This window comes from Rhopalosiphum padi, chromosome 3 (genome assembly GCF_020882245.1).
Source record: "Rhopalosiphum padi isolate XX-2018 chromosome 3, ASM2088224v1, whole genome shotgun sequence".
Taxonomy (NCBI): Eukaryota; Metazoa; Arthropoda; class Insecta; order Hemiptera; family Aphididae; genus Rhopalosiphum; species Rhopalosiphum padi.
Genome location: NC_083599.1, coordinates 5,197,928 through 5,225,184, shown reverse-complemented (window position 1 = coordinate 5,225,184; position 27,257 = coordinate 5,197,928). Strand labels below are relative to the sequence as shown.

The following is a 27,257-nucleotide window of genomic DNA, read 5'->3' as shown; positions in this document are numbered from 1 at the left end:
GTAACAACATATCACTAACTTATATATACATATATATATATATATATATGGTAATAATGAAGTTTAAAAATAAATGCTGAAAAATATAAAAATATAATTTAAATAAGCTTTTTACAAATAATATGATTTTGTATACAAAAATTGAAAAATATAGCCCTGTTATTATTAAAATTAAAATTCTTATTATTATAACAGCATAAGCTAGATATTTAACGTAATAGTTTTCTCGACAGTAGGGCATAAAAAATCTAAATAATTTAATTATTCTAAGTTTGTATAATAAGATTTTTTGTCATTGTATAGGGCACACAACTTTTCAGCTCTCAAGGTCGTGAAATCCGCAGTTGATTACACAGAAAGTGCGTTGGATGAAATTCGAATGTTAAAAAGTGTAAGTATGTCACCGAACTCGTACACATATTACATACCACATACGTCATACATATTAATATTAATAATATTTAATATACTCTATACCACGGAAATAATAATATGTTATCTGACATTTTTAGGTCATTTTCCCACATTTTTAGTCATTTTTATTGATTTCACATTAGTTCACTTCTTATTGTTTCTTGTCGATTTCCATTATACCGATAACTTACTAAAAACTTTGAAATTACCACGGACTAAAATTAGAACCTATCCGATTTTATTTCACCGATTACAGTCGTCGTTGTCGTATTGTAGTGAATATTATAGTACCTAAATTTTATTATTTTTTCGTAATATTTTCGAAATGCCAAAAAATAAAACGTCGGTTACGTCTACTATATTTGTAATTTTTTTAGTTAGTTTTTAAGAACATTTTTTGTCATTTTTATGTCATATTTTGAGTAATTTGAAATCTTTGATAAATGTATATAGAATTGTATAGTAAAATAGAGTACAATTTTTAAAAAAATTCATTTTTATTAATTTAAAACTAATATTTGTAATTTTTTTAGGTCATTTTTTGTTATTTTTATGTCATATTTACATTTTTTTAGGTCATTTTTTAATGTTTTTAAGGTCATCAACTTCCGAGCCCTAGTTATCATAATAATAATAAAATTATATTATTCACTATTTAGATTTATCGTCATCGAGATTTGGATACAAACCGTACGAAGATCATTCAGTTGTTCGACGATTTCCGAATAGACGGTTTACGGGGTATGCACGTGGTTATGGTATTCGAGGCATTGGGACCCAATTTGCTGAAGCTCATCAAGAGGACCAACTACCAGGGGATACCGTTGTACTTGGTAAAACATATCATCAGACAAGTAAGTTGTTTGAGTGAACATGTTCGCAGTAAATAAGAATATAACAACGAACTGCGCGCATCATACAAGTATCATTTACGCTGTATGCATAATACCGATTGTTGTGTATATTTATATATTTAGGTGCTACAAGGACTGAAATACCTTCACGAGACTTGTCACATAATTCACACAGACATCAAGCCTGAGAATATATTGATTTGTGCACAACATCAATACATAAAGCTAACAGCAGAAAACAGTTGCAAACAGATGTCTATACTGAGCTTACGTAAGTACACATATATAATATAATAATACTATGTGCCAATGTGTCCACAACATAACAATATACTGTGTAATATTATGTTCATTACACGTTGCGTTCTATTTAATTTGAACTTCAAATAAAAGTATTTAAATACTATTTATATTTTCAATTTATTATTCAAATTATATTTACTATAGGGATAAAATTATTTGGTAGGTATTTATTCTGAATACGAATGTATTCTTTATAAATCTGGGACACAAACTCTAATGGGTCGTGAAAGTTCTATTTAACAATGATGGATTTACAGCACAGTAAATTTTTCACCAACAATTCTTAGAACGTAATGTATATATTAGGTCGAGTGGCAGACAATTAAAAATATCCTTAATAGGATTTATCAGAGAGTCATCAAACCAAAGTAAATAAATAGATTTGGCCGGAGAAAAATTTAAATCAATTCAAAATGAATAAAGAAAAACATTAGATATATAAAAACCACGATTCTACAGATAAATGTAAATTATCGGTTTATTCATTTAATTATATTGGTTGTTTGTGTATTAATGTTTTTTAACAGAAGCAGTTAGTGCTTTAAAAGTATTACTAAAAAGAAAATTATATTTTTTGAATTACTTGGTTTTCGACAAGTGAAGGAAAAATTACCGAAAATAATTGTGATAAATTTAAAATACTTAAAATAACGTATAATTTCTTATAATTTCGTTGTATTACGAAAATAAATATTCCCAGGAATTTGACTTTATTAGGCGTTATAAGCAATATATGTAAGCAATTATATATTTATAAATTTAATATTTTTAAAAATAATTACTTTTCATTCTAATGAAAGTCTTGACATCTCAGTTTTACCCAAGGTTATATCTGTTCTAATTATCTCGCTAGTCGGTGTGAATTATACGCTTTTACTTGAATACATATTTCAAATTGAAAATCATTAAGGATGTCGTTACCGCATGTATTTCTCTGTCTTATTAACGTACAATATAGTAAAATTGCGTTTATTAGAATTCATTTCATGCTTTAATATTGGAATCAATTGACCTTTAATCAAACTTAAAGGTAAGAATATCATCTAGGGCATCTCGTAGGTTTTATTGGTATATTAATTTTAAAGTTTGAATATTTACCTACACGTCTATACAACTCAGTTTAAAATTAAAATATCAATAAATGCCTACGTGTTTTCCAAGATAACATCCTTACCTTTAGGTTGAATAGTATGTAAATTTACTCTACTATTAAAGCAAACAGCATAAAATGGATTCTGCTTAATTCAAGTTTGCTATGGCGTACGTTAGTAACACAAAGACAGCACATGCAGACGCCCTCTTAAATATTATTCGATAAACTAAAACATAGGTCGTCAAACTTATTTCATTCACCGCCCATTTTGAGGATCAAACATTTTCCAGTCCCCAAAATGTTTTAAGCTTACCGTATGTAGTGTATTTTAAAAACAGTAGTCTTTGAGTCTTATACCGCCCCCCTGAAGACTATATCAACGCCTACGGGGGAATGCTATCACCCACTTTGAGTTTGACTGGACTAAAATAATAATATTATATTTGATTTCCACTATACGATTATAATTTATAACTTATAGACAAAGTAAATATACTGAAGAGTTAAGACAGAAAAGTATCTACATCAAAGCGTATAATTGCTATGATTTTAGGATATTGTTTATTCTTATACCGCCATATACTAATATATACATTTCCATACACACTTATAGATGAGATATTAATTTATCATTTAGTTAAATACATACAATTTTATGACTTTATGAGTTTAAATCAGTTTTCATGTAAAATAATTGTACTAAATATATTTTACTTTTAGGCAACAGAAAAAATGGAAAAAATAACGCTGATGAAAGATTACAGGGTAATTATCGATTAGATGGAATTCGATCGGAACAATCGTTGGATATGGAAAGCGGTTAGTATAAATATGAATTATCGTATTAAACGAGCGGGAAATACGAAATTAGTTCCAAAATCAAAATTTCAAAATAAAGTGTACGAATTGATTCCTGATAAAAATTACTTACTAAAACAACTTTTCAAATTAGTTCCCGTGCGTACAAATAGGTAATACCTATTATGATGACTGATTTGTTCATTAAAAATCTGGGAAAAATATTCAACTACGTGAATTTTTATATATATTCGTTCAAAACGAATTACAAAGTATTTACCTAATGTCCCAATAACTATAATATTATTAATTATTATTATTTATTATATTTGTTTTATAAAATATTATTACATTGTGTGTTTTATCTAGAGAGTTATGCCGAATCAAATTGTTATTTTAGAAAAATTAGTAAATTCAAAAGATTATACGAATTGTTGGATGATTTGGGAAGTGTAAATATCAAAATAGCTGATCTTGGTAACGCTTGTTGGGAGGTAATAATTATATATTATATCTTAACTATTAATAGCGTGATGGTATTTGCACCATTAAATAATAATATTATTATGTTCACCGTAAATTAATGTTTGTGGCTATTAATATCGAGTGTATAAATCCTAAACTGTCATATTGAACACTTGATGCTGTAACACATTATTATAATACTCACCTTGAGAATATTATACATATGTAATATGTATTTGTGTAGTATTGCAAAATAGACATAATTTCTTTAGACAAAATTTGTTATAATTATTTTTATTTTTCATAGGATAATCACTACACAGAAAACATTCAAACACGTCAATACCGAAGTCTGGAGGTTCTCCTAGGTGCTGGGTACGGCACACCTGCGGACATTTGGAGCACAGCTTGTCTGGTTTGTGTGCTTATATAAATCATATAATGTATTATACATATATGTATGAATATTTGTCAACTGTGTCCAAAAAATTCTAAATAATTACTTTAAACCTTTTCCTAGAAATATTTTATCACACATATAATACATTTAAAAAATACTTAAATACCTAATATATATTGTATTTCTTAAATAAATACATATTTGTAATGATTTAATGTAGGTAATGAAAAACTTTTAATTGGTTTTACAATATATAGTTTTGTTTGAGGGAGTTTTTGCAAAACTCTTTATGGGATTCCGGATTTGTGTATTAAACTAAAAACTATACATTAAATAGTAGATATTTTTACATTTTCAATTGAAAACAATATATATTACATTATTTATTAAACAGTTATTAACAAAATGTAAGCAAGCTCTCATAACATACAATATGGTAAGATATGTGTAAAAACAACTCCGCTGCAGTTGAAAAACCTACATTTCGAACTCGTTTATAATGTTTATATATCGTAGTGGTAGTTTTATAATGTACAATCGTATAAATCGTATATACAATCTATGTATACGTATAATATACATTTATACATATTTATTGTAGTTTGTAGGTCATAGGTTTGAACAATAAACACTTGAATGAAAAATGTTAAAATTTTCAGGCATTCGAGTTGGCTACCGGTGATTTTTTATTCGACCCGCACTCTGGGGCCACTTACAACAAAGACGAAGACCATATAGCCCACATAATCGAGCTCTTAGGCCAAATACCGATGTACGTAATTCAAAGCGGCAAACACTCCAGCAGCTTTTTCAGGACCAACGGTAATGTTAATGGTTTAATGCAACTCATAAACTCATTGTTTTTATAACGCTACACGATTTTGATAAATCACGTTCATGTGCACTTGAGAAGACACTGCAAGTTTTATTTTTAAGGGATTCTATGTAGGCAATTTTAAATGGGAAAAAATCAGGAAGACTACATTTATATTTTATAGATAAGATTTGCACAATAAAAATTAAAGAAGTTTTACTGCGTGCTATCGTTTTTATTTTGATATACCATGTCTGTAAAAAAGTTGTTCAATATTAAATAAATCTAAACATATAACAGACTCTAAATCTATATTTATAACTATATTATAATAATTAACTATTTTAGATTCTGAGTGAAGTATTTAGTGTACCTATTGATTTTTTAATTTTGTGAGATTTTTACTGTCTGTTAGTCATCAACTTTTTAGAACAGTAAAAATGCTTTAATTTTTAACTTTTAAGGGATTTTTGATAGAAAATTAATTAAGATTTTCTTACGAGTATAATCTAAAAGTAAATAACTTTAGATACTTAAAATTTTCATTAAATTTATATTAGCATTCTCTATACATCGTAAAATGTTGACATCTGCCAATTTACAAATTATTTTGTAATTAATAATGTATACAATTTTTAGTTATTTAAGATTTGAAAATTTAAAACAAATATTATAGTCTTATAGCATTTTAATAGGTATTGGAAAGGTGGTTAATGTTCTTTATAAATTTATTAACTATATTAATATAACCTGTTAAACCTAAAATATATTGCTGATTCAGAACTCTTAACTAACGGTGCGTCTTAATACTTCTTTAAATTAACCTTTAATTGAACGCCCACGATGGCGCAAAATAATTATAGGTACATCATTTAGGTGAACCTTTATGTACCTGCTATAGCGCTATACCTATTATTATTTTTATTTATTTTTCCGTGATTCTCCGTTACAGGAAATTTGAAGCACATCAGTAACCTGAAACCGTGGTATCTGTACGACGTGTTGACAGAGAAATACGAATGGAACACTAAAGAAGCCAAAGCATTCTCATCATTTCTAACACCGATGTTGGACTTGGATCAGGATAATCGAGCTTCGGCGACCCAATGTCTCTTGAACCCGTGGATGTTAGCATAACATATTCGTAATTCGATTATTAATAATTATATTATCATAAGTAGGTAGTTATAGTGAAATTTCCATTATTGTATTAAACATGCGTGTGTTTGAAAATTTTTTTTTTAAACTAATTACACAAACAAATCATTATACATTACATACATACATATATAATGTTTATATAGTAAAATAGTACCAACTGTATAAGCCCGAATGTATACTGCGTCTGTATAACACCAATTAAGTTATATTTAAATGTTGTAAAAATATAGAATATACTCATGTATGACTATGTATTTTTTTTTTTTTATGATAAAGAAAAAGAGATGGAAATTTTAAGAATTCGTACTTTTCTCCAAAAGAAAAACGGGCTTAACTATCATATTAAAGGCCACAACCTTACGCACTACATTTATATATGACTCAATTTTTACTTATATAATTATGTATATTAAGATTTGCAGAGAATTGACATATACTTGATATTTATTGTATAAACCTACGTTAAAAATGTTAAATAAATAATAATAATTTTATATCAAGTAATATTGATATAAAAATTATAAAATTTACAATGTATTAAGATTTTGATGAGAATAAAATCTTTGTAATAAATAATGATATACCATACACGGGGTGCTCGATTTAACAGTAAAATAGCAAGACACTTAAATAATTATTGGGTTACGTTAATCGATCGTTTTTATTACTATTATTTATATAATATAATATGTACCTTTGAATTTGAGTATTTGACCTAAAATCGCTACCCGTTTCACAAAATTGTACATGTCGTTCATGGCATTTATGCGTGTATTTAAGTATAATTTTTAAGTACCTACTCGTATAATAATTACAACTTATTACATATCACCAAGCTATCAAGTTAATTTAACGTTATATTACTTTATGCAGAATGTTAATTTCAAGCCAGGCAACGTTTGAATTTATGTTGCATAATTTATTGTCAATTTTATCTTTTACGTTATCGTAAAATAATTTTTTAGAATGCCCTCTCGTATAGGCTCAGGCTTAATTAAAAGGGTTTGGTAAATTTCCACGTGAAATATGGCAGATAATCAGTTACATATAACAATTCTTGCATGAAAATAAAGTTACCCTTACGTGTTTATATAATTCCTAGATATAGGAATACAATTAAATGTAATACTTACTATTCAGTGTACACGGCGTGCATAACATATAGAACTAGGTACATTATAATATAATCTTAACTATTTAGATGTATCTTATGTCTTTTTATATAAATTATATAATCTAGCTGTGTATCTTTTTTAAATAAATAATAATGGAATTAAAACAATTTTTGATTGAAATAAAAATTTAAAAAAAATAATTAATTCTAATTAAAAATTAAATTTTAAACTTTTTAATGTAACACAGAAACAAACCAATTTCAATGTCACCAACTGTATAAAAGTTATCACTTTATCAGTCTTATTATAAGTCTTAATATAATAGGATTGTAGGAGGGAAATTTGTATTCATTGAAGTATTTATTCGTATTTATAGGAAATTACGTATGTATACGCATAAACATGGATGATTTTTACTTACTATATTTCACGTGGAAACTTACAATCATCTCAAATAAATTGCAGCTCAGAGGAATTAGCTCCCCCCACCAAAAAGGAACATAATAATTCATTTCACCGTCGACATATCCGTAACAGATATAATAGGCCAATAACTATATTTTTCAATTTATGTATAAGTAAATCTTAAAAAGGTATATATTTGTTTGAACCATAGAATAATAAATACGATTTTATAAAAAAAAATTTCATATCTTTTTTCATATATTTTGTTGTTTTTATTTTGTTTAATTTTGTATAAGCAGTAAATACTTAAGCTATTTTTCATTTGTATACGCTATACGGTATACCTGAATACATAACGATTCAAAATGTCGAGTATTATGGTGTAAAAAATTAATTTTTAGTTTTCAGTAAGATGGTGTAAACTTAAGTTATTCAATATTGTTATGACTTATGATAAAACGTATAATGATGGTGAATGGGTGCACTGTGAAGTGTGAAATCGTTATGGGTAACTGTAACCTAAAAAATCTAGCTTTGCCCCCCCTCCCCAAAAAAAGAGTTTAACTGTAGTTTTGTCTATGTATCATACTGGTAACAAAACATTTTTTGTACAACAATGATTTAAATTATTAGTATATTTATTGGAAATAAATAAAATCGAATTATATAAAATACCGTACTTTATGTTTTTAAATCTTAGTATATATAGGTATATAAGAATTAAGAAGGTACATTATAATCATTATAATATATAATGTATATTGTAAATACATATAGAATATTATAAATCTTACGATTACCTATTAAATAAAAAACATACAATTTGTTAAAAAGGATTAATTAAACTATTTAACTATATATAACTAAGTATATTATATTCTATAATATAAAATATTATATACTGTACCAAGTACTGACAGCCAAATAATAATTTCTAGAATAATATTAACAAGTTGAAAATCAAATATTTTTTTTGTTCCTTTACTATTCAATTACTCAATAAGGTACAAGTAAAATAAAGTTATAGTACATAATGAAACTAATATTAAATATACTTATAAAATTTAAATAAATGATTATAACATTTATAAGACTATATAAATATTATTATTGTGACAATACTATTGATTAGTAATTAATGGTTATCAGTATTATTTATTACTTTAATAGTTTAATCGTTTATTTTATTTAAAATTATGTTTCAAAAATTGCTAATACTATGGTGTATGAAATTTATATGTATATTAATAAATCATGATAAGCAAAAGACAACACCTTTACATAAACATGTATGGGTATAAACTAGGACTAAATATTAGGTATGTTTTATATAATAAATTAATTTTATAAATGTATACTACTATAAATACTATAAATACCTTTTACCTAATGCCTAGTGTTACGAATATTTATATTATTTCTAATATATGTAAATCTTGAAACGATGTTAAACCTATTTTATGATTTTTTTTTTCATACATTAGGAAATGGATATAAAAACTTTGTTAATATAAGTATAAAGAGCATCATTTTTTAAGTTTTTGGTAAAAAATTATAGTGAAATTTAAATTTAATTATCGGGCTTCAATTTAAATTATATGATAATTAATTGAAAATTGCCTATTTTAGTATTTTACTGTATTTAGACCAGATCCGGGTAATAATAATTATCAAATTCCACTACACTTTTACACTATTTCTAATTATTTTCGTTGTTCAATAACGTTGTACAAACAACGAAGTACGAACACTACAAATACTATCGAAGGCCGTCACGCATCGTAAATTCATAACCAACTAATTTTTGTGCACATTTTTTTTTTAATATTTCTAGTTTGTACATAAAGTCACTAAACATTATGAGGTTTTGTAAGTTGCACAATCACGTGCGTTTTTCAGTTAACATTTCCAAAGACAACAGTATAATAGTGCGTACTGCGTAGTGTGACGATTATTTTAAAACATTTATTGTACCTACCTAAACTTGTAAATAATTAATAAATAATACACATATTGTCATATTCGGATATTCATAAATAAGGAATAGAGAATTTATGTAAAATAGGTACCTAATAAAATAATATGATATTGATATACATATATACATAATTTTTATATAGTATTAAAGTTATGATTTTATTATTTTCCATGTATGGCTGTGGGACGCTATTCGGTGATCGTCGCGTGCTTATAGCACCGACGACCGAACGATCCCACATCTACTTTTATTATGTTTATATATATAATATGTATTTATTGTGCGTGTGCGTGAGACGACCCGACGACGGATAATATTGTTCTATTCTATATTTGTCAATTATTATATTACACCATTGATTATAAATACTATAGAATGGCCCACTGCTATAGAAAATAATATGCTGCGCCGTAATTACTCCCGATAGAGAATGCTAAGGAATTCGGCATTTCGGCCTATAATAAAATAAAGTAATTATTTCTAATCGTCGTACTCGTCGCCTGCGAAAGAATAATCAGTGTTTGGCATCAAATGATTCCGTATGATTGTAATATAGTGTGAGAGGCCTATATGATATTTTTGTGTTGACAAGATTGAAAATACGCTGCACCGTAATTACTACCGATAGATAGCGCTAAGGAATTCGGCATTTCGGCCTATAATAAAATAAAATTATTATTTCTAATCGTCGTAGGTACTCGTCGCGGACCGCCGCCGTGGACAACCGTTGTCGTGCGTCGTCGTCAAACGTCACACTGCGAAAGAATAATCAGTGTTTGGCATAAAATGATTCTGTATGATTGTAATACAGTGTAAGAGGCCTACATGATATTTTGTTATTATTTAACCTTTTTTTACTTTAAACACAAAAATCGGCCATTAAAGAGTACTTGATTCCTACAATAGTAAATAAAATAAAAATAATAATAAATTTAAATTATTTTAAACAGCAATTCAATTATCCAATTATATATTTATATACAACACCAATCATAATTTAACGCTAAACGCTGTAACCACGGTCTTAGATTAATAGTAGCCAATAGTCGACGGAAAATCTGAAAATAAAAAATAAAATGATATAAAAGAGAAGGGTCTGGATTTTTAGGTTTAATTAGAAATTAAATGTAAATATATTATAATGCAAAATAATCAAATACTAATTAATCACCTCTTTACAACTTAAATTCATTATAATTTTTTTTTTCAAAAGATTTTTTTACAATCTGTATTTTAAAAGTCCATACAATAAGCAAATAAGATAATACTGAACCCTTACAAGCAGTGGCGGCGCCAGGATTTTATGCCTGGTAGGGCCAACTTGAGGCACATAATTTTACTGAAGAGCCAATATATAATACCTATAGGCTATAATCAGGGGCGGATGAGTGGGATAGATCCCCCCCAAAACTTTTTTTACTGCTAACATTTTGAACAAAGCATTAATAATGACAATTCATGTTTGCTAAAAATCTATTATCCCTCCTCCCAAACCAAATTCTAATAATTCCATTGCCTATAATAATATGTGAAATCTTTGCTCCACATTTCCTGGCTCCTGCCGGCTGCCAAGAATACTTTTAACTATTTACATAGTGAAATAAAACTATATTGAAATAATATATATATATATAGAAATTATAAATTATAATTTGATATAACACTTTTGTAAAAACAAAAATCACTTGATTTTGATTAAGATGGCATGTTAATAATGTAATATTTTTCTATAAAATATTGTGTTTGGATAACATATAAAAATGGATTATACCAGTAATATTCCCGTCGGACGTTGTTGTGATGTAATGACCCGATAACAGTGTTATAGTAAGTCATAACACTCATAATCATTGATTACGTATATTCAGTGGGATTAATAAAAGACAATGAAAAATATTTTATATATATAGGTTTTGATGGAAATTTTAATATTTAAAATTTAAAAATTTCATAAAATTTCAGGGCGGGCCATGGACTTTTCAGGGAGGGCAATGGTCTGACCGTGCCCACCCTTGGCGTCGCCACAGCTTACAAGTTACACACTGTAGGCGAATAGTTCGGCGCACAGACGCGATTTTGAATCGCCACGAATTTGTACTCGCTAGAACACGATGCTTACACACTATAACAATATTTTACGCGGTTAAAATGCGAGCCAAATCATGATTACCTCGTGTGAAACGTCGCGAACATTCGTCCAGTGTGAATAGACAGTGAATATACCCAGTCAAAACAAAGTGTTTAATTTTAGCCGTCTTCGGCGAATATTCGTCTAAAATTAGCGTACAGCGACTGTAGCGATTAATCGCGGACGATGGCGGATTTTATACACTCCCTTTACACAGTGTGATTTTATACAAAATGTTTAATTTTTAGCAAACTTCACGGGTGTTCATCAACTGTTCTTCAATAAAAATCATATATATTAAACATTGGATTATTAATAAGTAAATAATATTTACTGATTCACGATATGCGTACCACTCGAGGCGAGGCAAGATAATAAAATAATTTAATAATTATGTTTAGGTGTGAACACGATTGAAGATAATAATCGTGGGTTGAATTACAATATTGTCGACGATCAGGGGGTCAATTTTACATTAGTACACCACTACATCAATCATATTATTACACTAAAACATCATGTTTTAGTTCAACTATTAAGGGGATTACACACTAGGCGATTCGAACGCGCGCGTCCGCGTTTTTAAAACGTCGCGATTAATCGTTCAAAATTAAACGTGCAGTTTTATATGGGTATATTCACACACATAAATGAGACGCGCGTTCGGTCGCGCTTGTTTAATTTTGAGCGTTCGGTTGCGTTTTTCAGCTATAATTAAACAATATTTTTCCCAATATTTTTCAATGCATTTCTGATTTTACACACGGACGATTTAACGCCGCGATTGCCCGCGTTTATTTACGTTCATTCATAATTCGTCTGTCGTAATTTTGAGACGTATACTGCTTGTCTGCTTATATTACTAAGTTTTAGCTAGTACTTAGTAGTTAAGTAAAAGTACCAAATGTCTAAGTACTAAGTAACTACTAAAAGTAGTAATATTAATTTACAATATTTAGTTTAATACTAAAAGTATTTACCTAAATAATATTTTAAATTTGTCAAAAATAAAATGTTTGACAATGAACAATTTATTATGGAGGTGTCGAAGGAGGAATCTATATGGAATATAGGTAAGTTGTTTTCATCAACATATTATTTAATTTTTTTCAATAAATTTAAAATATAATTTACCTAGTTATTTTGAGTATTATTATTAGTTATTTATACTGCATATACCTTGTAAAACATCACACATCATAATATTACATATTAAATGAATAGAAAATAAATTATACCACGACAAAAATGCTAAGCACGTAAGCTGGACCAAGGTGGCTAGAGCTTCTATCGAAAAGTTCGACGAATTCGAAGAAAAAGTTAAAAGGAAAAAAAGTAAGCATAAAATGTATCATGTTTTACGTTTTATTTAATCTTTTATACATAATATGATATTCTTAATATATAAATAACAATTAAAAAAAAATTAAAAATATTATAATTATATAGGTACCTATGTAAATAGATAAATATGTTAATACATTATATTATTGCAAGGGCAAAAACCGTATTTTTGAACGGTGGCACACTAAAAATTTTTTATTAGTGCACTAAAATTTTAGTTAAACTTATTAGAGTGGGTCTATCAATAACACTAATCGTGTTTTAGCGTATAAATTAACATTATTTTTTATTTTTGAGTGAAAACAATACAAAAATTTGCTCACCTACTTCAAATTAAACAATTTATTTGTGAAATCGTGGTCATTTTAATATAGTTATTTTTATTATTACCTATTTAGAAAATTATAAAATAAATACAAATTTTAATAATATGGAACATTTGATGAACTTATATTATCTCCAAGTCATAAACAATTTAGAAATCGTTGAAGAAAGGCAAGTTGTAGTTCGATTTCATATAGCTAAGGATCCTTTTGTTGGTATGTTAAATAAAAAATATACAAGTCACCTAATATATATTGTTATTTTATTAATAAGTAATTAATTACAACGTTTATATACAGCAGTTAATGTGAATTAACACAATGCGCATTAAATTAATTAGCATTAGATAACGAGTTTATTTGCATCTAAACTATCAAGATTAGATATTGAATAAAATTATAAGTTAATGCAAATGTTTTTTAGTCCATGCTTTATACTTTGGATTTCATGACTAAAATAATTATAATTTGACATTTTAAAATAGGTCTATGCGCGTTAACTTATAATTTTATTCAACGTCTAATCTTGACATTTTAGATGCATATAAACCCGTTCTCTAATGTGAAATAATTTAATGCGTATTTAGTTAATGCACATTAACTGATGCATACAAACGTAGTAAATAATTAATTACCTACATAATATATAAGATACAAATAAATAATTTTATATTTTTTATTGCAGATTTGACTGAAAGAGCATTTGTCAAAAATTCAGGTTAACCAAACCCCTCGTAAGTTTATTAGTAGACGAAAAAATATGATACACTTTTTAATTTTTGTTTTTTTTTTCATTTTAAACAATAAATACTTACAATTGCACTTAAAATTGAATTTTAACAAAACTATTTTAAATTCAATAAAAAAAAATTTTTTTTTTTATTTATCTTGTTATCAATATTTATCAATTTATAAATTAAAATACCTAATACAATTTATAAAATGCAGGTAATTAGTTATTAATTACTTATTAATATTAATAAAATAACAATATATATTAGGTGATTTGTACATTTTTTATTTTTTAACATACCAACAAAAGGATCCTCAGCTATATGAAATCGAACTACATCTTGCCCGGCGTTTACTAGTTGGGTCCGGGAGACCCTTATTTAACCTAGTTAGGTCCCGGTGTTTTTCAGGTACAAAACTAATTGGGTCCGGGATATTTTAGGGTACTACACTAGTTGGGTCCGTGCAAAAAAATATTTCCCTTCTCATTTTTACAGACTAAGGACTGTCAGTGATCTATAAATCAGAACTGGGGTATGATTAAAAATATTTTTTTGCGGTTCTATATATTTTTTTTTTAAGTTTAGTAAAAAATGTAAAATGTTAATATTAGTAGGTATATAGTGTACAATTTTAAAAAATATCATTAGGTATATATAGTAAAAAATGTTAACATGCGCATATAAATTAATTGGTTTATTCATTATAATATTGGTCACCCGCTCCTTGTACGACAGTTTATTATATACTTCTTAGCTTGCCAGTTGCCATCCTAGGCCAACCGCCTTACGTAGGAACCTGGTGGGGGCGTAGGTAAATTGAGTCCCAAACAAAATTACTGTTTTTCAAAAGAGGTGAATTGAGTCCCTCGTATATTATTAGACTAGTTTTCAAAATTACCTATACGTACAGTCGCACGTGCACTATTATAGTTATTGCGAGCATATAAGCACACCAATGTCGCGCATTAAAAAGATACTTATCTTATCGTATTTAGACGCGATTACTGTTGACTAATTTTCAATATTACCTATACGCACAGTCGTGCACCATTAGTTATTGCGAGTATAAAGCACATCTATATCAACTTTATAATGGACGTAATGAAAAGTGAACGTAATAAAACAATTTTTATTTCTAATGGTTTCAAATTTCGGTTCCATAAAATGTTAAAAAATGAAGTTCAGCGGTGGACTTGCTCCTTAAGTACATGTAAGTGCTATTTGAAAATCAATAATTCTAACACAGTTGTTGATAGTTTTGAAGATCACAAACACAATAAACCAGACGAAAAAACTTTGAACTGGCAAAAAATTAGCAATAGCCTCAAACGAAAAGCTGTCGAAGATATTTCAAGTAAGCCATCTAAACTTTTACATTCCGAATTACAAAGAGAAAACGTAAATACATTAACTTTGTCAGATACGGCTCTTATTAAAAGAAATATACGAAATATTCGATCAACTGTCCACCCTAATTTACCAAAAACTGTAATTGAAACGCATGAAGTTATTAATAAATTAATAATTAAAACTAATACGGACGAACCCTTTCTAATGGTTAATGATTACGATAATAATATTATCGGATTTTCAACAACGTCCAACTTAATGGTTTTATGTGAAACAAATACGATATACGTTGACGGTACTTTTAAAAGTTGTCCCAAATATTTTTTACAAATCTTTACGACTCACGCACTTGTGAATGAAATGTATGTCCCACTAGTTTTTTTTTTATTGCCAAACAAGGAAACCAAATCTTATTTTTATTCCTTTAAGTATACGATGGATCAGTGTACAATTGTTGGTTTAACATTTTCACCAAAATATATTTTTATTGACTGAAAAATCTATCCATAATGTCGCGCAACAAGTTTGGCCAAAAATTAATATTAAAGGTTGTCGTTTTCACCTTGGACAAAGTTGGTGGAAAAAAATACAATGCCTTGGTTTAAGTACAAATTATAAAAAACGAAATTCGGAGGAGAGTAATTTTTTAAAAATTTTTTTTGGTTTACCATTTTTAAGACCGAAAGATGTTTACGATTGTTTCATTGAAGATATTATGCCAAAGCTTCCTGCAAATGAAAATATAAAATTATTCACCGATTATATTTTAAAAACATACATTGCACCAGATTCTACATTCCCGCCTAATCTTTGGGCTGAATTTTCGACAATATCTAATCGTACAACAAATAGTTGTGAATCATTTCACGCAAAGCTGAATAGTTTATTTTATACTTCACATCCAAATATTTATATTTTTATTGATGCACTCAAAGAAATCCAATCTAATACATATATTCAAATAAGAAGTAAAGATTTATGCAAAAAATCAAAACACAACATAGAAAAGGAGAATATATTAAGAGAACAAATGACGAAGTACAAAAATAATGAAATTAGTAGACTTCAGTTTATTAAGCTCGTATCATTAAAATATTTACCCGTTTAATATCAAGAGTATTATTTATTATTATTATTAAAAATATTAATTATTATAAATTATTATATGTATTATGTATTATTAATTTAAAAGTTGACATTGATTACCTATTATTATTATTATTATTGACAATATTAATTATGTATTATTTATTAAAAAGTTGACATTGATTGCCCATTATTATTATTATTAATTTAGAAAATAAGTACTAATTATTATAAGTATTATTAATTTACTAGAATAAATATTTTATAAGAGACTCAATTCACCGCTTTCATTTTTTCACAAGGGACTTAATTCACCGCTTTAACTTTTTTACAGGGGACTTAATTCACCGCTTTCGATTTTTAAAGGGGACTCAGTTTACCTAAAAATAATAATATAGGACTCAATTTACCAAATCCGCCTGGTGGTACAGTTTTTATAAACGGACCCAATTAGTTGTTTATCTTTATCATAAATGTTATCTCGGACCCAACTCGGATACGTCCATCTTGCCTTTCTTCCACAATTTCTAAATCGTGTACCCACCTAAACATAATTATTAAATTATTTTATTATCTTGTCTCACCTCGAGTGGTACGCATATCGTGAATTTTTTTTATTTATCTTGTTATCAATATTTATCAGTTTATAAATTGTATTAGGTATCTAAATTTTTTCACGGACCAGACTTTATATTATGCTCCCTGTGACAGCAGATTTGAAAGTAAAGTTTTGTCTGATCTGTGATAAAAATTAAGATACCTATTATAATTTATAAACTGATAAATATTGATAACAATCTTAATAAAAAAATTAATTTTTCTTTATATTGAATTTAAAATAGTTTTATTTAAATTCAATTTTAAGTACAATTGTAGGTATTTATTGTTTAAAATGGAGAAAAATCAAAACTCTAAAAGGGAGCATATAAAGTGTTGGAAACTAATATCACGGAAATCAGACGTTACGAAAATAATTAAAAGGAAACGTATTTTATTAAAAATGTTAATTTCTTGGAATATAATTTTTTTAATTTAAATTTCTATGATTTTAGATTTTTAATTCTTTTTTTCATTTTTATTATATTCTATGTAAAATATTTTCCATGATATTAGGTTTCCAAGGTTAGGTTAGGTTAGGATTTGTCAAAAAATTCAGGTTAGTCAAACCCCTCGTAATTTTCTTGATAGATGAAAAACAGTGTTACACTTTTAAACTTTTGTTTTTTCTTTATTTTAAACGATAAGTACCTACAATTGCACTTAAAATTGAATTTTAACAAAATTATTTCAAATTCAATAAAAAAAAAATTTTTTTTTTTATTTTATCTTGTTATCAATATTAAACAGTTTATAAATTGTATTAGGTATCTTCATTTTTTTCATGGTACAGATAAAATTTTACTTTCAAAACAGTTATCACACATCGCGTCACGGTGATAAACATTATACCACCATTATTTAGGTTATACTATACTATACCATTACTCATAAATTCATGTGGTTTTAAAATTTATTTTTTAATTGAATATTGTTTGTGATTTATTCAAACCTCTGACTTAATTATTATTATTGAATCGATTAAATATCTACGTTAAATAAATTTTAACATTTTGATTGTGAATTTTTCAAACTAATTTATTGTATTATTGTTTCGTTTTTTATTTTTATATTCCTGTTTATATGTTTACAATTGGTTATAGGTAATTTAATATAACATATTATTTTGTTATAGTAATTAGTGAAATAGGTAAGTACTTAGGTACTTTATATTTAGTTATTAATTTTAATAAAAAATAAACTGTTTATAATTTGTTTAAATCGATCAAAATATTATAGACATTATAATAAAATATTTTTTTTCAGAATGTCGTCAAATACATATAAAAAAACTTATACTACCAAATTAAGAACTAATGAAACATCAAATTATTCAAATTATCGTTCCCGACATGGACCAAACCATGATTTTGAGTGGATGAACGATTCTGTAGCGTCTGGTAGTTTACCGATTTCAAATGTAAGTGCACAAAATTGTATTAATATATATTTGCAGTAAAAAAATAAATAAATAAATCTATCTATTAATATTATTAAAAAATAAAATATTAAGATTTGTGTAACAATTGCATAATTTAATGTTTTATTGATTTTAAAATAATCATCTTATTTTTTATGATTCAATAGTCAAAAATAATATCTAAGCATTCTGAACCAAATAAAACTAATGAAACATCAAATTATTCAAATGATCGTTCCCAACATGGATCAAACTATGTTTCTGACTGGCTGAACGATTCTGTAGGGTCTGGTTGTTCACCGACATCAAATGTAAGTGCACAAAATACAAACTTATATATATTTACAGTAAAAAAAAAATAAATAAAACTACATATTAATATAATTAAAAAATAAAAATATTAAGATTTGTGTAACAATTGCATACTTTAATGTTTTATTGATTTTAAAATAATAATCTTATTTTTTATGATTCAATAGTCAAAAATAATATCTAAGCATTCTGAACCAAATAAAACTAATGAAACATCAAATTATTCAAATTATCGTTCCCGACATGGACCAAACCATGATTTTGAGTGGATGAACGATTCTGTAGCGTCTGGTAGTTTACCGATTTCAAATGTAAGTGCACAAAATACAAATTAATATATATTTACAGTAAAAAAAAAATAAATAAAACTACATATTAATATAGTTAAAAAATAAAATATTAAAATTTGTGTAACAATTGCATAATTAAATGTTTTATTGATTTTAAAATAATAATCTTATTTTTTATGATTGAATAGTCAAAAATACCATCTAAAACAAATAGAATCAAATGTGGAGGTAGAGGAATGGCCATTCAAGAACTAGCTTTATCTATGGGTATAACATGCAGTATAAGAAAATCAAATTTGGTTTGTTTTTTTATATTTATAATTTTTAATATTTTTATGTGTTATTAATTTGTTTTATAACATTATTTACTATCTACCTAATTAGTTATCTTATTATTATTATGTATCCCTTTATAGAGCTTCTCAAATTCAAAAATAGAAAGTCATTTCAAAAATCTTAAAGAAAATTTACAAAGTAAGTTAGTAACATGACTATTAATTACATAATTTTGTTTTAAGTAAGTATTTAAATGTTGCTATAAAGGATATATTTTTAAATTTGAAACATACGTAGAATATATATATTATAATTTCTTATTAATTTTTTCCAGAACAAAAGGAAGAAGAAAATGAAAAGAAATGGGAAAATTATTTTCATTCATATAAGAGCACATAACATGTAATTGGTAAAATAAATTTGTATACATTTTTTAATTGTATAATACATATATTAATGTACCCTTGATAATTCCAAAAAAAATCTCACCAATAGGTGGTCTACATTAGTGATTTGTCTGGATTATTCAACATTTTTAAGTTTACTCTATTTTAAATCCACAAATTTTATTTATTAGTTTTGATAAGTAACATCTGACAAATTACAAAAAAAAGTGGTAGACGATTGCACCGCTTTGCTGTACATTAGGTGTTGTGTGGGTCTCTATTTTGGGTGTGTTAAATGATACATTCAATTCAATGACACATGATTGTATACTAAATAGTAAATACTTAAATTTAAAATGACTAATATACTATAGTCACCTTTTTAGTTTTTAAGTTTATATTAAAGTATAAATTTTAAATTCAAGATATTTAGTATTAAATGAATAACAACGATAGAGATAATAATACAATTAATATATAATTGTGAATTGTATAAATTGATATTTGAAATATGATTAAAGAAATCAGCCATTAATATTAAACCTTAATAATAACTTCTATTATGTACAAATGTGCAATGCGTACCCAAGGGGGGGTTTTCGGGTCTGGACCCCCCCCCATGGAGGATAAGGTGCAAACCTCTGATTGTATATTGTGTAATATGGTTGATATTGTATACATGTTAAAAAAATTTAGACCCCCCCTTTGAAAAATTCCTGGGTACGCCCCTGCAAATGTGTCTACATAAAATTTAATGATAGTTCTTATAATGTGTTATTTGTTATCTATAAACTCGATTTTTGTGTGTAGAAGTCGCCTTTGTGGTGCTTGAGTGAAAATCGTTTCACCGGAAATACGATAGGAAATGGTGATCTAGAAATTGGTCACTAAAAATGTGATAAATTCGAATGCCATGTTTGAGTATTAAATAATCCAATATTATTTTTTTACCAACCCGTACACCAGAACACTTTTTTTGTATTACAGAGCATATCTTAATTGGTAACTGCGTATTTTCTTCTTTTGGTGTGTTAATAATAAATAATAAGCAGTGGTGGAATAAATGAGTTCAATTTAAATTGCTTAAACAAATATTCCAAAACCTTTATATAAATTACATTAAAGGTAAAAAATATAGGTCAAATTTTTAACCACACAAAAAAATAAAGTTATCAATTCGGCTGTATATGATGGCATAAAAATATTTATAATCTGATATTTGGTCGGTCTTTTACAAAAGGTTTTATGTATTGGTATAAGAAAGGATAAACTTATTATGTTCAAGTACTACTAATAGTATTGAAAAAAAATATATATATATAGTGTGCAAGGGCCCCTGAGTCGAAGGACAGAAGAGGGGAAGACACCCATAGCTCATTGGCACCTCAGAGAATGAATTGTTTATATTATTACATTATATAAAATAAAGTTTTATCTATAAATGAAGAATTATTATCTATATACTCTATTTATAATTATACTTTGTTTTTAATAAAAAGAAATTGTGTATTTGTAATGATTTCTTGAATATAAGTTATAATAAATTATTGTAAAATGGAAAACTTATGAGTAATTATGCAAATAGAACATAAAATCATCAAGTCAAAGGAAAAATTATTATTTTATTTCATTTTAATTTGTAAAGGTAGGTCTTAAATTAAAATTATGATTTAATAACTGAATATAAAAATATACAAGTATTTTGTTCTTAGAATTTACAAAATATTTAAAGACATACTAGATTTACAATTTAATCATATTTTTTAATGGAACACTAAATATTCCCTAACCCATTGTAATACATTTTCAAATATATAAAATAAACTCTTTCTTGTTGAACCCGTACACAAATATTGTTTACTCTGTTAAAACTGAATATGCTAAAAATATTGGTAAGTAAAAACCTAAACATCCGGATATTAATTCCTAGTTATACTTTTTTCAATGGACATTTATAGAGACTAGTGGTTGAGAATTAAAGAGAGAAAATAAAAAATATCCACCCACTTACTAGTTTTCGACTATAGTACCTATAGACACACTTGTAAAGCTTATAATATTGAATAAAAATAAAAATAAATTATCTTAGCTTTTTCATATTATCAACGGATATAAGTAGTTATATAGTTTCGGGTTAACGGTATATGCCACCTGAGGAGCGAGGACAGATATTAAATTTCATCCTTTACAACCCATGATTAACTAACTTAGTTAATCATGTTACAATCTTTATACCTGTTATAAAAAAAAACAAATTACATTATAAATAACACTATTAATATTGTTTAATGAATTTATGATTATAATATATGTATGAACATATTGTAACATCACTCATTTTTTAATTAATATTAATAGAACTTTCAAATTTTCAACTTAGTACTAAAGCCGGCTAACATGCAAAGTTCTAGTAGCGCAAAAGTTTAATATTAGCCTAAGTGGCTAAATATACACATTTAAGTACAAGTTGATGTTCAGAGTTGGAAACTTACAATAATTGTTTAGCTATTTATTATTTATTAGAACTTATTTACACAATATTGTTATTTTGCTTTAATTATAAAATATGTATCATTATTTTACGTTAGTTTTAACTTTTTTATGAAACTGAATTTTAGATGTCTGCGAAATAATTAGTCCGTTTTTTTTATTTTTTATTAAGCTCTTTTTTGAAACTCAGCATTACTTTATACGCTTTCCAGTGTAAGAAAGTATTTGGCCCATTTGATTTTTAGTCAAACGGACTTGTCGAGACTACGATTGAGACTACGATTACGACATTACGAGAGACGAATAGACGATAGTGTAATAAAAACAATTGTTTAGTAATATAGGTAGGTACGAATAAAACTTATAAACCTATATTAATATCAAATGGTTATATAAACTATAATACAGCCATACAAGGAATATAACAAACGCGATTATGTGTCAGTGTACGTACTGCTGTGAACATAATATTATATATTTATATACAAATAAACAATACTCGAAAATGGATCTAGGACAAATTGGTCCCCTCGAAAAAATGTCGTATGCAGACAATTGGTCGCCGTCATAATTTTATACTCGGACAATTAATCCACGGTGTAAAAGTAAAAAGTTAAATACAAAATATTTTTTTACCTATCAATAAACGTTGTTGAAAATGTTTTTTCAATAACATAATAGGTAATAGTTATTTGTTTAAAAAATAAATAAAAATGAACATAAAATATAATATAATATTGGTCCCCGTCATAATTTTATACTTGAACAATTAGTACCCGGCGTAAAAGTAAAAAGTTAAATTCAAAATTTAATTAAAATTTATGTAAATCTCGAAAGCCTAAACAAATAATTTAAAAGATCGTCTTTTGAAAAATTATTATCAAAACTATTGCAAATAGAAATAATGTTTTTTTCTTTGTTGCTTACAGGTTTCGACGATATCTATTATTTATTATTATGTTCATTTTTATTTATTTTTTAAACAAATAATTATTATCTATTATATTATTGAAAAAACATCTTTAAGAACGTTTATTGATTGGTAAAAAAATACTTTGTATTTATCATTTTACTTTTACACCGGGGACTAATTGTCCGACTATAAAATTATGACGGGGACCAATTGTCCGCGTACCCTCGAAAATAATACAAACGAAAAAAGATATGTGTCGGTCCGAATATTATAGTTAGACTCCCATTTTACATGTGCCATGTACATAACTGATATCGGTTATCACTATTATACTACTATATCTATATGGTAAATTGGTAACCAAGGTGGATATCCATCTTGACGGTAACACTACGAAACATAGGCGAGCGAATCTAGAAATTCATAGCAGGGTGTGCCTTTACAGTTTACCTCAAAAAGGACCTATGTAGCTCAAAATACCTCTCGGCTATCAGTTATCATACGTTTAAGTTTAAGAGATGTTTCCCATTTGAAATAACAATAAATAATATTATAAACAGGGCCGGGCCGATCATTAGCGGCGCTTCTGGCGAAATAAAAATTTGCGCCCCCACAAAATAAAAAAATAAATGATTTTAAATTTTTTTTATGTAACCTTAAGTGTTTTTTTGTGTTAATGACATTGGTGTGATTATAATTTTGATATACTTTCTAGTTTTTTATAAAAGATAAAATTATTATAGTCAATTTCGTAAAATTTGGTTTGCGCAACAATACAATGCGAGTTGTGAACTCAATAATTTTACTAAATTATAACTTATAATATGTATGCAACAACAAATATATTCAATTTTAAATCATACCATCGTCTTAAGCACATAAATATACTTCGGATTATGAAAAAAAAATTCTGAAATACAATTTTAAGTTATTAATATCATTGTGTAAATCAAACTACTTTTACGCGTAAAACAGGCGGCTGCTCGGTCGTCGGCACTATGACGTCACGCGGCTATCCATCTACTAATTATACTCTCATTATTTGGTTAAATAATCAATTTTTAAACTTCGGATTTTAATCAAAACATTTTTCATTGTGTTAACTACAATAATACACCAATAAACTTAAAATTAAAAAAAAAAATAGTGTTTTGATGTCCTTTTATCCAAAAGTACGCAAATTTGTGCGAATAAAATAATAATGAAAAAATAATGGGAAAAATGATACAATATTAATGCTAACAATTTTTCATAATCGTTAAATTTTAAATAAATTCTATTAGAATATTTACCTAATTACCTTGTTCTATTTCAGGCTTCACTGTTTAAGAGCGTAGATTAGGTAGGTATAACTCCGTAATGCGCGTTGTCATTCAATCGAATGTCTATTGTAAAATAACCGAATAATTATTATTGTAATTTGTAATATAATAATACGATTGTGTGTGTGTATATTGTATAGCTTATTTCAATACTTTAATATAATCTTTGAAAATATTATTTTGGTCGATTTAAAACTGATAACCATTTTATATACATAATATATCATAGTTGTTCTATTTTTATAATTGTCGGGCATGGGAAACGCATTAATATTTTTTACATTATTATAAATAAAATATAATATTCCTTTTACGATGCCATTCAATAACAGCCATCGTCGATCGTCGTGTATGAAAATTAATTTCTGTAGTAAATTTGTTGCTTAATTATAAAAATTAAGTGTTAAATATATAGCACAATTAATGAATTAACACAGTATTAATCAACTCGCATCTAATAACAGATATTAAAATATTTTGGCTTAGATTTTCAAATTCAAATTTTGCGCCCCCATTCCTACTCGATATTTTGCGCCCCTGGCAGACGCCCACCTTGCCAGACCCTAGGCCCGGCCCCTGATTATAAATATTAATTTTTATTAGTTTAGATGCTATTTTTCAAGCTGTAAAATACACATGTATTATGTAATGTTTAAAAACTATTCAATTTAATACACAACAACTATTGCAAAGTTCAATATATTATGTTACTCAATTATTTTCGAACACACTTATAACCAATAATTAAATTGTTAATCAATTATGTTTAAAATTCTTGGAAGTTTAATATAACATCTTAATTTTATCATCATTAATAACAAAGTATTGTATTAAATATACAATATATATAACTGGGAGCCAATTCTCGATGTATGACTAATTCTCGCATGCTACATGAGTCATACATTATATCAACTGTGACTAATTTTTATCGCATGCGACATATCATTGGTATTCTTTTGCTTGGTACATTTGCTATCATGCTTATCACGATAATATTTATAGACAATATTTGTACCCATAAAAATGTATTAAAATTAAATGATAAATTGTTTAATGTTATACTCAATAGTGAATAGTCAATATCTTTGTAACTGGAATGAGTATTATTGGCCCTACACAGCAGGGGCGTCATTTGCGGTACGCAGGGTATACATTTGCGTACCTAAAATTCTAAATTGTAAATTTTGGCCCGCAAGGCCAAATTACAATAATGTCAAATGTCGAAAAATAAATAAATAGTGCCCTGCTCAATATTTTTGCGTACCAAAAAAAAAAAAATTGAAATGACGCCCGTTACGAATCGCGGAAAAAAAGTCCCATACTAGGAAAAAAAAGTCACGATGAATATAAAAATACATAAAGTCATATAATATCATAAAAAATATTAATTACTTACTTAAATCACATATTAAAATATAATTTAATTTAATTTAATACAGTCCCGATAAAAATGAATAAATTAATGAAAATATATCAAAATTTAAGTATAAATATGGTAAAATTGTATTGAAAAATACATTAAAGTTACATAAAAAGTCATATTATATCATGAAAAATGTTTATAAATAATAAAATGTAATAATATAATAAATAGTCAATAACAAATAAGTCAATAATAATAATACAATTAAAGTAGGTACCTATATAATTATAATAATAATGTTATAAAAATGTAATATTATAATTAGGTACACCTTTTTCGTATATTATGACTTACGGCTGTTAAAAAATCTAAAACACCGATATTGCCCACTTGTATTTGTATACATAAATTTATATATATTTTCATTAATTTATTCATTTTTATCGGGACTTTGTAATAAATTAAATTAAATTATATTTTAATATGTGATTTAAGTAAGTAATTAACATTTTTTATGATATTATATGACTTTTTATGAATTTATATATTCATCGGGACTTTTTTTCCGATTACCTCTGCCACACAGGTTTATACGAGTCGCAGAGTGTGCACTGGCACACTCGGCACACCCTGTAGATTCGCCTATGCTACGAAAGGGAGTCTAAGTGTGCGTGATGTCTCTTAAAAGTCTAAAGTAGGTTTAATATAATAGTATGGTATTATTATTATTATTATTTATATTTGTTTTGCAAATTTGTCATTAAGAGGACGCCACGCCGCATGTGTTGTCTCCCAGCAGCTATTTTTTCTGATTTTCCGTACCTAGTGCACATTTAAAAAAAATAATGTATTTCTTACGTTCAAGGTATGGTTGCAGATATAGTCATAGTACTATAGAGGTGATGCACATTTTTATGTTTTGTAGTGCACATTTGCAATTTCTTAGTGCATAAAGTGTGTCGTAGACCGTAGTACAATGTCTCCGTCTTACAACTACGTAACATAGTAAATTAGTAAATTTACGCTCAGCAGATGACGTTTAGCTCCGTAAGCTTATAAATTAGAGTGAGTCGACCTATTATGAAACTTGATGGTAAGTGGTAACATTATCTGTGTTTAT

General features: G+C 26.7%; 2 protein-coding genes across 2 annotated transcripts in view; both read left to right on the top strand.

Annotated features, from left to right (window-relative positions):
• LOC132926847 (SRSF protein kinase 3-like) overlaps window positions 1-6,546 on the top strand; it is a 44,923-nt gene extending 38,377 nt beyond the window's left edge. Inside the window, exons 3-10 of the mRNA XM_060991255.1 lie at window positions 304-391; window positions 1,074-1,268; window positions 1,392-1,539; window positions 3,385-3,483; window positions 3,832-3,956; window positions 4,235-4,342; window positions 4,987-5,149; window positions 6,094-6,546. Of these exons, the coding sequence (XP_060847238.1) occupies window positions 304-391; window positions 1,074-1,268; window positions 1,392-1,539; window positions 3,385-3,483; window positions 3,832-3,956; window positions 4,235-4,342; window positions 4,987-5,149; window positions 6,094-6,278 (1,111 nt within the window). The 3' untranslated portion in view covers window positions 6,279-6,546. The remainder of the gene's footprint in view (window positions 1-303; window positions 392-1,073; window positions 1,269-1,391; window positions 1,540-3,384; window positions 3,484-3,831; window positions 3,957-4,234; window positions 4,343-4,986; window positions 5,150-6,093) is intronic.
• Window positions 6,547-18,653: 12,107 nt separating this feature from the next.
• Window positions 18,654-20,097, top strand: LOC132928051 (uncharacterized). Its single transcript, XM_060992613.1, has 6 exons — window positions 18,654-18,782; window positions 18,950-19,093; window positions 19,262-19,405; window positions 19,573-19,683; window positions 19,801-19,858; window positions 19,995-20,097. The coding sequence occupies exons 1-6, from the start codon at window positions 18,741-18,743 to the stop codon at window positions 20,057-20,059; spliced, it is 564 nt and encodes a 187-aa protein (XP_060848596.1). The 5' UTR covers window positions 18,654-18,740; the 3' UTR covers window positions 20,060-20,097.
• Window positions 20,098-27,257: the final 7,160 nt, after the last annotated feature.

Excerpts from the sequence above, each read along its gene's own strand:
- LOC132928051 (XM_060992613.1), top strand. The coding sequence starts at position 18,741 with ATGAACGATTCTGTAGCGTCTGGTAGTTTACCGATTTCAAAT. Across the intron at positions 19,406-19,572 it reads GTAGTTTACCGATTTCAAAT|TCAAAAATACCATCTAAAAC; the intron begins GTAAGTGCACAA and ends ATGATTGAATAG. Across the intron at positions 19,859-19,994 it reads TCTTAAAGAAAATTTACAAA|AACAAAAGGAAGAAGAAAAT; the intron begins GTAAGTTAGTAA and ends AATTTTTTCCAG.